General features: G+C 44.4%; 1 protein-coding gene across 9 annotated transcripts in view; it reads left to right on the top strand.

The window, feature by feature from the left end:
- The window catches only part of LOC121582493 (regulator of G-protein signaling 3), a 211,445-nt gene extending 204,539 nt beyond the window's left edge, over positions 1 to 6,906 (top strand). For 7 of the 9 annotated variants that reach the window (XM_041898312.2, XM_045225117.1, XM_041898314.2 and 4 more), the window contains 4 exons: positions 865 to 966; positions 2,763 to 2,824; positions 4,036 to 4,202; positions 4,833 to 6,906. In XM_041898312.2, the coding sequence (XP_041754246.1) occupies positions 865 to 966; positions 2,763 to 2,824; positions 4,036 to 4,202; positions 4,833 to 5,033 (532 nt within the window). In that variant the 3' untranslated portion in view covers positions 5,034 to 6,906. Of the gene's footprint in view, positions 1 to 188; positions 468 to 864; positions 967 to 2,762; positions 2,825 to 4,035; positions 4,203 to 4,832 lie in introns of those variants that run through there. The other 2 variants (XM_041898319.2, XM_041898313.2) reach the window with 2 other exon arrangements.
- Positions 6,907 to 12,856: the final 5,950 nt, after the last annotated feature.

The raw sequence follows: 12,856 nt of genomic DNA, 5'->3' as shown, positions 1-12,856 counted from the left end.
GGAAGCATGTGAGGTCAGAGGGAGGAGCCAGGAGCCACCCAGGGATTGTTGGATAGCATGGAGGACTAGGGTTGGCATGCCCTCTCTGGGGAGATGGGGATGGGAAGGGGTGTTGCAGGGTGTTGTTGATGGTGGGGGGTATAGTTTGGGTGATGGAGGTGGAGGGGGTGCAGCTGTGCACCGTGTCCCGTCCCGAGGGCCCCGGCCCTGGGTTATCTCCCTCTCAGGGTCCCTTTCGGCACCTGGAGAATGGTGTGATTGCGCAGAGGAGTGAGTCTCTCCTCCTTCACTGCCAGATTCACTCACTCCCTGCATAAGGACCTGCCAGGGATAGAACTAGAGGAGAGATATATTGAAAGAAGACATTGACAACGGAGAGGGAGAGATATTAGCTGTCACTGTGCTGTAACTTCCACTGGACACCACTCTACTCTACTGCACTTGAATATCCTGCTGAAGTCTGAAATGTATACAGCCCTGGCACTTTTTTCCTTTTTCTGATTTTGAGCATATGGAACTGATTTGGACCGCTGGAGTTTGTCTTTAAACATGAGCTGTGTTTACCATGACTTGGATTTAATTGTTTTGCTTAGAATTTCTGGAAGACTCAACCCCCTTCTCCCCCCTTGGTCTCTTCACATCCCTTTCTTCATTTTTCTCTATTTGTCTCTCTCCATCCCTTTCTTTCTTTCTTTCTTTCTTTCTTTCTTTCTTTCTTTCTTTCTTTCTTTCTTTCTTTCTTTCTTTCTTTCTTTCTTTCTTTCTTTCTTTCTTTCTTTCTTTCTTTCTTTCTTTCTTTCTTTCTTTCTTTCTTTCTTTCTTTCTTTCTTTCTCTCTCTCTCTGTCTATCCTTCCCTTACTCAGGGCCAAAGACATGAAGAACCGGCTTGCTTTCCTGAGGAGGAGGAATGAGTCTCCCGGAAGCAACCCAGCCGGCAAATTCGACAAGTCCTTGAAGTCAGTAAAGTGAGTTTTTTGTGTACTTATGTTTGTTTGTCAATGTTTTTGTGTGTTTGTCGTGTGTGTTTGTCACATGCCCGCTTTCTGAGTCTCACGCCAGCTGGTGATGACTTGGCTCAGATAGACAGATGATTGGGCACTGTGAAGAAGCGCTTGTAAAGCCACTGTTGAGAAATACATAAATTAAGGAGGGAAGGAAGGAGGAGGGATAGCAGATTAATTACGTCTCAAAGTGTTTAACGATCTCTGGTTATCCGTAAGCTAAGGCGGATGTGATAGCCTTTACAGGTTAGGCGGATGTGATAGCCGTTACAGGTTAGGTGGATGTGATAGCCATTACAGGTTAGGTGGATGTGATAGCTGTTACAGGTTAGGCGGATGTGATAGCCGTTACAGGTTAGGTGGATGTGATAGCCGTTACAGGTTAGGCGGATGTGATAGCCATTATAGGTTAGGTGGATGTGATAGCCGTTACAGGTTAGGCGGATGTGATAGCCGTTACAGGTTAGGCGGATGTGATAGCCGTTACAGGTTAGGCGGATGTGATAGCCGTTACAGGTTAGGCGGATGTTGTAGCTTTGGTTAAGGAAGCCATGCGTTGTCGTATAGTTCATTTATGTTCCTTTTTCTACCTGTTTAAATAGAGAACGTTTTAGAGAGTGGATCTGTATTAGATTTGATGCATGTGTTTTGGTGCTTGATTTTGAGTTGCAACATTGTGAAATGTTGATGGGTCAGTGACGGGTCAACTCTGCTAACAGAGCGATAGGTCCGGTCAGACTACATCAATATCCGTGGTTACGTATCTATGTCTATACTGTATTTATACTGTAGCTATATGGCTAGTTTGATTGACAAAACTGGTCCTGGTCCTGTACAATGGCTAATGTATAAGTCTAATGTATAGTCTGCCATTGCGTCTTTAGAGTATGCTCGCTTGAACACAAGCTGCATCTACTCAACTGCTATTTAAAAGAAATTCAAGCGTGCATAATGCAATAAATATCGGCCAGCAACAGTAACAGAGCGAGCAGGAGGTCCATTTGTTTGTGTATGTGACAGGTAGTCAGTCATACATTATACTGTATTATGCAATGTTGTAGAGAGACACATACATGTTTTGTCCACAGAGAGAGAGAGAGAGAGAGAGAGAGAGAGAGAGAGAGAGAGAGAGAGAGAGAGATAGATTTAATTTATTCACAGAGCCCAGTTGCAACATTAACTGATACAAATGTAAATAAGGTAGAAAATGGAAACAAAGAACCAGTAGTATCTGTGTGTGTAGTGTTATTATAATGGATTCACATGGTTGGGTCCTATATTCCTGTGTTGCCATGTCAATAAGACTGCAGATGTGTTGAAGGTGAGAAAGCGTATCCTCTATCAGAGAGCAGAGAGAATGAGGGACGAAAGGGCGGGCATAAAAGCTGGGGGGTGGACCCTCAGGTTCAAACCCTCTCCCCATTGGCCGGCTTAGTCCTGCCCCTCCCTGCCTCCTGAGCTGCAGTGAGAGGGAGTATAAGATGAGTAGTCCAGTGGAGGCAGTTAGACAGATTTATGCACACACACTCATACACACTCACACACGCTCGCTCACACACAGCCCCAGAGCGCCAGAGAGTGTGAAAGAGAGAATAAGAAGAAAGGAATAGCAATTCAACAGAGGACTAGCCAAAGGACCACACTGTCGCTCCTTACCAGTCCAGTGCAGTACAGTGGAGCATAGGGCTTCGGATGGGTCACACTATGAGAAACCTGGCAGAGATGGGCTTGCTAAAGAACCGCTCCGCTTTCATTTGCAGGCCCACCCCGGAGGAGGCACTCAAATGGGGGGAATCTCTGGACAAGCTGCTGGCCCATAAATGTAAGTCTGCCTTTCCTTCTTATTCTTCTCCTTCTTTATTCTCTCCATCCATTTAATCAATCAAACCCAAGGGGATAAAGGAAATTACTAATGCCCATCTGGGGTTGATTGCCATATGGTCCTATGTGGATCTGGTTTAAGTTGAACTGAAGCATGGGGAACAATTGCATTGATTATGAATAAGGAACAATGTGCATGGGTCTGGTACGGGCAGGAAATATGCTCATATTGACATGCATTAAGCATGCATGCCTTGCTTGTTGCTTGTGCGATGTGAATTCAGTGTGTGTGTGAGTTGTTGCACGCCTGCAGTGAATGGGCAGCCTGTTGAGGCACTCTGCTGCAGCTCTCCCACTAATCCCAGTGGATGAATAGAACCGTGCATTACTGTATGGGGAGAGGGACCAGATTATTGGCTGGGTGGCTGAGAGTGAGAGAGAGAGAGAGAGAGAGAGAGAGAGAGAGAGAGAGAGAGAGAGAGAGAGAGAGAGAGAGAGAGAGAGAGAGAGAGAGAGAGAAGGCTTCAGAGTAGTGTTGCTATATTTGTATGCTTCCATAATTCATAGCCTTGGTCTGAGTGCTGTGGGGCTGGGTGTCCAAATCCATATTCAACTCCCTCTCTTAGCGGGACAACACTTGAATCCCTTTCTTTTCCTCCCTCTGGCTGACCTGTAGGGAAAGTCTCTCTCTGCTCTTAGTGTAATGTAATCAGCCCAGGGGGGTTCATGTGAACGGAAAGGTGTGGGCGACCAGGCAGGGTGGGACTCTGCTTCCTGCTATTCTTACCCTGCTGATGGCTTTTCCTTAAGTAATTAAAAACACCAATCCCAATAGCCAAAGCAACAGAAATCGGTTGACAAGCAAACTGACCCCACCTAGAACAAGAAAGGCTTCTCTTTGTTCAGAGACAAGATGGAAAAAGACATTCCAATGAGTGGTGTTGATGACAGGAAAAAGTAACAGAGTATAGTGTAGGGTCAGTGGGGTGATGCTGGATAACTGTTGTGTATGGGAGGTGAATGGATAGGTGTCTCGGAGGTGACTGCATGCTGGCTATAGTCCCCTTTTTAACAGTGTGACTCAATGGACTGGGCTACTGTGCTATTTTAGGTAGTCTCCCTTACTGAGAGAGATGCCGCAGTGTTGCCATGGCTCTCCAGTCACGTCCACTAACCCACACCTCTGTCTTTCTTTTTCCTTCCCCCTTTCAGATGGCCTGGCGGCGTTCAGAGCTTTCCTGCGCACAGAGTTCAGCGAGGAGAATCTGGAATTCTGGCTGGCATGTGAGGATTACAAGAAGATTAAGTCGCAATCCAAGATGGCGTCCAAAGCCAAGAAGGTCTTTGCTGAATACATCGCCATCCAGTCTTGTAAAGAGGTGAGCAGCAATCCCCATACACTCACAGACCCATACTCACAAGGGATGGTGGTAAATACCATTCAACTGTCATTTACCCTCTCTAGCCGTTAGGCAATGTTTATACCTAAATGAGGTCTCCATTTCCATTTTCCAAATTGTTTACTTTGATTTATTGTAAAAGACTTAGTCAGCGGCCCATCAATTAAGATAGTGTTCTCTAATCCCAACTTCACTCGCCTTGATTCCGCTTCTAACACTTCCCTGACAGAAACTAGGCTATGAACTTGTTCCTGCTGTAAATAGAAAAAGCTGTGATTTTGGCAGGCCCCCTCAGCATTGTTCCCCCCGCTAAAGATGTTAGGTGATGAATGTGTAATGCCTGTCAGAAGGTGCTCCCACAAGGGAACGAGCGAGCTGGAGAGGATGTGAGATCATTCCTGACAAACTGGCTTTCTTTGGCCGCATGACATGCACTAAATAGACTCCTTCACTTTTCCCCTTTTCCCTTTTTGTTTCAAACCTGGAGAGCCGGGTGGAAACTTCAAATCACAAATCAGCCCCAACTGCTTGAACCAGTTGTCAGTAGCACTGAAACTAACCTGCTCTGCTGCTTCTTCCCCTCCCTCCTTCCCTCGTTCCCTCTCTCAGGTGAACTTGGACTCGTACACCCGAGAACACACCAAGGACAACCTTCAGAATGTGACGCGCTCCTGCTTCGACCTGGCCCAGCGCAGGATATACGGCCTGATGGAGAAGGACTCGTACCCCCGCTTCCTCCGCTCAGAACTCTACATGGACTTAGTCAACCAGAAGAAGGCCAGCACCACGTCCACCTCCTCATCGTCGTAAACACACAGAGATTGAGAGAGAAAGTGAGAGACGACGACAAAAGAGAGAAGACAGAGACTTGAAAGCAGGGGGAGGTTGATTTTTTTATACGTTCGCCGTTTTGTTTCTGCCATCTTCCTGTCCCACTATAATTTGGGTGTGAGAGAGACAGCAAGCTAGGCTGTGGGATTGAGGGGGATGTTGTTTACACAACGACCATGATGACGGGCCGATTGTGGATGGATGAAAGGATGGAGAGGAGAGCCCAGTCAGGACAGCTGGTCACAGTCATGTGACGGCTGGACACTTCTCTGATCACTCTCATTGATAATTGATCACTGTCTGTCTTTCATAACGATATACATTAATTTGTCCGGATGTACTGTAGAAAGGATGGGGTGCTGAAACCTCCGCAGACATGAAGACAGTCCGGTACTGTTTTGGCGCTTTTGTTGATATTTACCTTCTTCTTTTTTTTACACCCCCAATCACCCTCCTCCTCCTCCTCCTCCTCCTCCTCCTCCTTTGGAGCCAGTTCAAATGCTGTTGGTACGACACAAAGGTTTGTTTTGTCTTAGTTTCTCCATGTCTCACAATGCTTTAAATACCATTTCCAAACGGCTTGCGAGAAAAAGGAGAAACGTGATAGCTGGATCAATGTCTGGATGACTGGACGAAAAGCAGTTTTTGTCCGGTTTTGAATATTTTTTCTGTTCACGGTGTACACACATCTCTCAAGCATAGTCAGCATCTGTTCTGTTCAGCACCCTCTCACAGGGTCTCACCTCATCACATTCATCCAAGTAATACAGCAAAAGACACTGAGAGACAGAGGGAAAGAAGAGAGAGAGAGAGAAAGATGGAAAAATACCAACAATGGAACGGACCAAAACTGCAAAAGCAGAAATGTGCCACTCTCACTCTAAAAGATCTTGAAAATCTAAAAAAGACTTGCTGCCTCCAAAGAACGTAGAATAAAGAGAAGTAACACTTGACTGTGTTCTGATAAGCAATTCATTGTAGCTCCACCTGGACTCAACGAGGCAGCATTCTCAGGACATTAAGGCACTTGACTATGAAGCTTCCATGCTTGATTTTATTGCTATTCATTTTCAGTATACACATAAAATGTTTTTTTTTTTAATAATTTTAAGTTCAAACCTGCACTCCATAAGTATACTGAGCAATACTGTTGGGAGGTTGCTCTTTTCATACACATAACAAATACAATAAATGCTTCACCTGTACAAAGGTCTGCCTATTTATTTAGATATCTTGCTGGATGCTTCACCCATTGCACTCAGCTGAAAGCTCTCCCTTCCCCTAACCACGAACCAGGTCCACCGCTGTCCTGACTTTAAGTGCAATATGTTTTTGTTTATTTTCCTTTTTTTCAATTTTTATCGGAAAGACAATGTCTTGAGCTCTGTATTATAAACTTTATTTGTAAGAGTTGTGTTGCAAAATTCTGCTTTAAAGCTGATTTACAGTTTAAGTAAATAATCAAGAATAGATACATGAATTAAGCAAGTCATTCTAACTGTGTACCCTGGCAGCAGGCAGCTAGGGGTTAAGGATGTACATATAATTCTTTAAGAAAAGAAAGAAAAAAACTAAAAAAACAAGAGGTTTCAATTGCATTGAGCTGGAACCTGGCTGTATCTATGTAAATATGAGAGACTCAAAGCTATAAGATGACATGTATTGTTATAAACATTAGGAAGGTTGGCTACGGTCTGCCCTTTCCTGGTCATACACTGCTTGTCAGGAGTTTTATGAAATGTGTTTGATCATTTTCATTGTTTACAATTCAAACGCATCTCCCAAGACAATAGAAATACATTTGGTGTTATTGCTGAAAATAAATAAAACAACCAACTGGTGAAATAATTAATCATGTCTCTGAATTTTCATTCGCTGTGAATTATATGTCATATCTGTATGTCCACTTTGTTAAATGTTGCTAATCCAAAACATTAGCTGGAGCAAAAATACATGCATATCCAACATCTATTACAGTATAAGCTCCCATGTACTAACCACATACTACACAACAGTATGAAAAGATAGCATGGGTCCCTGGGCTCCGTATATTGTGTACATACAGTACAGTGTGTACAAAAAGACTGCAAAAATAAACCTCAATGGAAAAAGAGGCAATCCCCTTTAGACCAGAATTCAATCCAATCAGCGATAGATCCGCACAATACCACACTTCACACTTCATTTCTGATTGAGCCGATATATGTAGCTTGAATCCAGTCTCCGCGAACGAGGGAATATTGCCTTTAAAAGGTGCTAGCCGACAAAGTGCAATCTGATTAAATCCCGGCCTTTGTCCCAACATATTTCCGTGATCTGCAAAGAAAATGTACAATAAAGTATATTAACTGAGGGCTCGATTCAATCTGTATCCCTGAAGCATTACAGATTGCGCAATAGAAATGTAGAGGTAATTTCCGATTGAGACAACATATGCAACGTTAATCGTGAATGCAATCTCTGCTAATGCGGGAACATTGCCTTTAAATTTAAATAACGCTGTAATGCTGAATTTCTGCGATACGTATTGAATAAAGCCCCATTTAGTTTTTGTAGCCTCTTCCTGTCCACTCAGTGGACATAGCCAAAAAAGATCTCAAGGGTTGTCCTCGTGCACACTTTCCTAATGGACCTCTGTTGTTGTCAGCTCACAGATGGAAGGAGAGGGGGAAGACAGAGGAAACAGTCGGTGCTCTGTGATGAGTTTTAGGGTGGGGGTTGGGTGTGGGGTAAGTAGGGGTGGGTTAGGACTTGCGGAAGGAAGGGGGATGAGGGGGATGTTTTTAGGATCTGAGCAGTTGGGGGTTTGAAGAGTCAGTTACTGTAGAGATAGAAACTTTAATCTCCTTTACCAGCTGCCGTCTGTTTATCGCAAGCACTTGAACGTGTGCTCACACACACACATACACACTCATGCAGATAGGCACACGCATAGAAACACGCATAGAAACATGCACACACACACACACCACTCGCCCTCGACCTCTCTATCGCTCCCTTGGCTCTTGTTTCCTCCCTCTGTCTGTCTTGTCATTATTCTACTCCTTTTTATCTCCTGTCTTTCTTTCCTCCCACCATGGAGGCCATAGTCACGAGCCAGCCTCTTATCCTTCCTACCAGGCATCTGTTTCTGTCATATCCCCAGGTCAGTCATTCCCTAAAACGGACTGTTGTTTGAGCTACAGCAGAGCACTTCACATTTCCTGTCTATTGCCTCCATTGTCCCAATTCAACAATGTCTACAACTTTCCCCTGGTAAATATACCTTGCATTACATTTTCATATGCTTGAAATATGAAAATATTCTACCCAGTGAAGGAGAAGCCATTTCGTTGGTCGTCAGGAACAACACACTTGGAGAAATGTGAAATGTGTTTCATATCTTGAGTGTTTATTGTCATGGTATCCATGTGACATCCCTACTTTACAAACAAATAATGACAAATCCACTCAGAATATGGAAACTGAACCTCAACCCTGTTTATTAGGTCGGGATTCTATCAAATACGCATTGTAGACAAATGCACTGTACTTTACTTTTAAAGCTAATTAACTCTTAAGCCGACATTTGCAGCATGCAAAGGTCAGGTAAATTACCTTTAAAAGGCACATTGTTAGTGCAATGCGCATGACTGCTTGTCTGAAATGCGCCTTTGATTAAAGTGGTGTGTGTCTCACATGCATACAGTGGCTTGCGAAAGTATTCACCCCCCTTGGCATTTCTCCTATTTTGTTGCCTTACAACCTGGAATTAAAATAGATTTTGGGGGGGTTTGTATCATTTGATTTACACAACATGCCTATCACTTTGAAGATGCAAAATATTTTTTTTTGTGAAACAAACAAGAAATAAGACAAAAAAACAGAAAACTTGAGCGTGCATAACTATTCACCCCCACAAAGTCAATACTTTGTAGAGCCACCTTTTGCAGCAATTACAGCTGCAAGTCTCTTGGGGTATGTCTCTATAAGCTTGGCACATCCATCCACTGGGATTTTTGCCCATTTTTCAAGGCAAAACTGCTCCAGCTCCTTAAAGTTGGATGGGTTCCGCTGGTGTACAGCAATCTTTAAGTCATACCACAGATTCTCAATTGGATTGAGGTCTGGGCTTTGACTAGGCCATTCCAAGACATTTAAATGTTTCCCCTTAAACCACTCGAGTGTTGCTTTAGCAGTATGCTTAGGGTCATTGTCCTGCTGGAAGGTGAACCTCCGTCCCAGTCTCAAATCTATGGAAGACTGAAATAGGTTTCCCTCAAGAATTTCCCTGTATTTAGCGCCATCTATCATTCCTTCAATTCTGACCAGTTTCCCAGTCCCTGCCGATGAAAAACATTTGAGGTGTTGGGTTTGCGCCAGACATAGCGTTTTCCTTGATGGCCAAAAAGCTAAATTGTAGTCTCATCTGACCAGAGTACCTTCTTCCATATGTTTGGGGAGTCTCCCACATGCCTTTTGGTGAATACCAAACGTGCTTGCTTATTTTTTTCTTTAAGCAATGGCTTTTTTCTGGCCACTCTTCCGTAAAGCCCAGCTCTGTGGAGTGTACGGCTTAAAGTGGTCCTATGGACAGATACTCCAATCTCTGCTGTGGAGCTTTGCAGCTCCTTCAGGGTTATCTTTAGTCTCTTTGTGGCCTCTCTGATTAATGCCCTCCTTGCCTGGTCCGTGAGTTTTGGTGGGTGGCCCTCTCTTGGCAGGTTTGTTGTGGTGCCATATTCTTTCAATTTTTTAATAATGGATTTAATGGTTCAAGTTTCTGATATTTTTTTATAACTGATCTGTACTTCTCCACAACTTTGTCCCTGACCTGTTTGGAGAGCTCCTTGGTCTTCATGGTGTCGTTTGCTTGGTGATGCCCCTTGCTTAGTGGTGTTGCAGACTCTGGGGCCTTTCAGAACAGGTGTATGTATACTGAGATCATGTGACACTTAGATTGTACACAGGTGGACTTTATTTAACTAATTATGTGACTTCTGAAGGTAATTGGTTGTGCCAGATCTTATTTAGGGGCTTCATAGCAAAGGGGGTGAATACATATGCACGTACCACTTTTCCGTTATTTATCTTTGAGAATCTTTTGAAACAAGTTATTTTTTTAATTTCACTTCACCAATTTGGACTATTTTGTGCATGTCCATAACATGAAATCCAAATAAAAATCAATTTAAATTACAGGTTGTAATGCAACAAAACAGGAAAAACGCCAAGGGGGATGAATGCTTTTGCAAGGCACTGTACAAGCCAGTGGGAGCCTGGTTTCTCATGGTGTTCTTGTACTTCACCCAGGATAGAAGGTGGATACTAGTTTTACCCAGCGTGGTGCATTGACTTAAACCTGATATGAGGGAGAGAAGTGGTCGATGTGTTCCCTCTATGGTTTCCTTTTTCTCTTCACGTGCCTTTGTGGTCAAGACTGAAACACAAATAAAACTATACAGGAGAGAGAGAGACAACGCTGTCCTTCAGTGGACTCCAGTCCTGCACAATCAGCCGATTTGTATTTCATTTATCTTTGATCCATAACTTGGTAGTCAGGAGTAGAGACAAAGATAAGTTAATCAAATATCATGGAGAGGTGCCAGCAGATACTGTGGTCCTAAGGAACTGGATTTTCACACTCTTGACATCCTTCCACAAACCTCACTTGCATAACCTGAGAAGCTATAACTGAGATAGAGCTCCATTGTGTTCCTGGATGTTCTGAATGCACATCACAGCAGCCCCACTCACATGGACCCAAACAAAACCCATCATCGCTAGCAGTCTGGCTGTGAGAGACCCGACCAAAACAATTCAGGGGCGTTTACAGTGTGCCTGTCTTGCTGCAGCCAATAGGGCCCAGGGTTGCACAGAGCAGTGCCTTATATGCCCCTAGCCCTCTCTACTCTGCCCCCTAACCCAACCCACTCCTCCAGCTACTTCCCACTCAGAGCCACATGCCCATCTGGGACCAGGATTGGTGTCAACACACACTGTCTAAGAACATCGACTTTGTGTGTGCGTCTGCTAACCCTGAGCGTGTCCGGTTCTTCACGTTATGCTGAGCTGTCTGCATAGGGTTGGTCAGCGCTGCCCAGACACAAACATAAACACACAAACTCAGGGAGAAAGAGACAGGATAAACAATGTGCTTAAGTGAGAAAAACAGAGCTGTCTTGGATCAATGTTGTATTCTTTGTTCCCTTAAGCTGCAGCTCATTCTGCTTGGGCACTGAGAGGACACCTGCTGCTGGGAAGGAAATTGGGCTTCTCTGGCTGAGACCCAAGGGGGGGCAGCTTGTTTTGAGAGGCTGCTTCCCGACATAAACGCACGCACACACATACACACATGCACATACACACACTAACGCCCGCATACGCAAACACACACACACACAGTGCCACCACTCACCCCCAGTCGCCCTGTTGCCATGCTGCCATGAGGCCACTTCTCTCCAACAATTCCCCCCCATCCCGGGCCAACCAGGATTCATGAGGCCGCATGGTCAGGGTAATTGCAGCTGGGAGATGTGGCAGTTCCTAAGCAGCTCACCAAGAGCCAGTAGGATTGCCGCTTTGAGTATTATGGATTAATCAAGTCTAAAGCCCCCTATTGCTGGCACATACAGTATATGCATTCACACTGTGTGGGAAAGGAGATTTTGAGAGCAGGCAACAGGCACTCTGTTGAGTTGTGGACCAAAACTCATCTAGTCTGAGTGCTTCTTAATGTCAAAGCAGAGCTTGTCAAAGGCTCTGTGAGGTTTACAGTGGGGGAAAAAAGTTTTTAGTCAGCCACCAATTGTGCAAGTTCTCCCACTTAAAAAGATGAGAGAGGCCTGTAATTTTCATCATAGGTACACGTCAACTATGACAGACAAAATGAGAAAAAAAAATCCAGAAAATCACATTGTAGGATTTATAATGAATTTATTTGCAAATTATGGTGGAAAATAAGTATTTGGTCAATAACAAAAGTTTCTCAATACTTTGTTATATACCCTTTGTTGGCAATGACACAGGTCAAACGTTTTCTGTAAGTCTTCACAAGGTTTTCACACACTGTTGCTGGTATTTTGGCCCATTCCTCCATGCAGATCTCCTCTAGAGCAGTAATGTTTTGGGGTTGTCGCTGGGCAACACAGACTTTCAACTCCCTCCAAAGATTTTCTATGGGGTTGAGATCTGTAGACTGGCTAGGCCACTCCAGGACCTTGAAATGCTTCTTACGAAGCCACTCCTTCATTGCCCGGGCGGTGTGTTTGCGATCATTGTCATGCTGAAAGACCCAGCCACGTTTCATCTTCAATGCCCTTGCTGATGGAAGGAGGTTTTCACTCAAAATCTCACGATACATGGCCCCATTCATTCTTTCCTTTACACAGATCAGTCGTCCTGGTCCCTTTGCAGAAAAACAGCCCCAAAGCATGATGTTTCCACCCCCATGCTTCACAGTAGGTATGCAACTCAGCATTCTTTGTCCTCCAAACACGACAAGTTGAGTTTTTACCAAAAAGTTCTATTTTGGTTTCATCTGACCATATGACATTCTCCCAATCCTCTTCTGGATCATCCAAATGCACTCTAGCAAACTTCAGACGGGCCTGGACATGTACTGGCTTAAGCAGGGGGACACGTCTGGCACTGCAGGATTTGAGTCCCTGGCGGCGTAGTGTGTTACTGATGGTAGGCTTTGTTACTTTGGTCCCAGCTCTCTGCAGGTCATTCACTAGGTCCCCCCGTGTGGTTCTGGGATTTTTGCTCACCGTTCTTGTGATCATTTTGACCCCACGGGGTGAGATCTTGCGTGGAGCCCC

Source organism: Coregonus clupeaformis, chromosome 15 (genome assembly GCF_020615455.1).
Source record: "Coregonus clupeaformis isolate EN_2021a chromosome 15, ASM2061545v1, whole genome shotgun sequence".
NCBI classification, from domain to species: Eukaryota; Metazoa; Chordata; class Actinopteri; order Salmoniformes; family Salmonidae; genus Coregonus; species Coregonus clupeaformis.
This window is presented reverse-complemented; position numbering and strand designations above follow the sequence as displayed.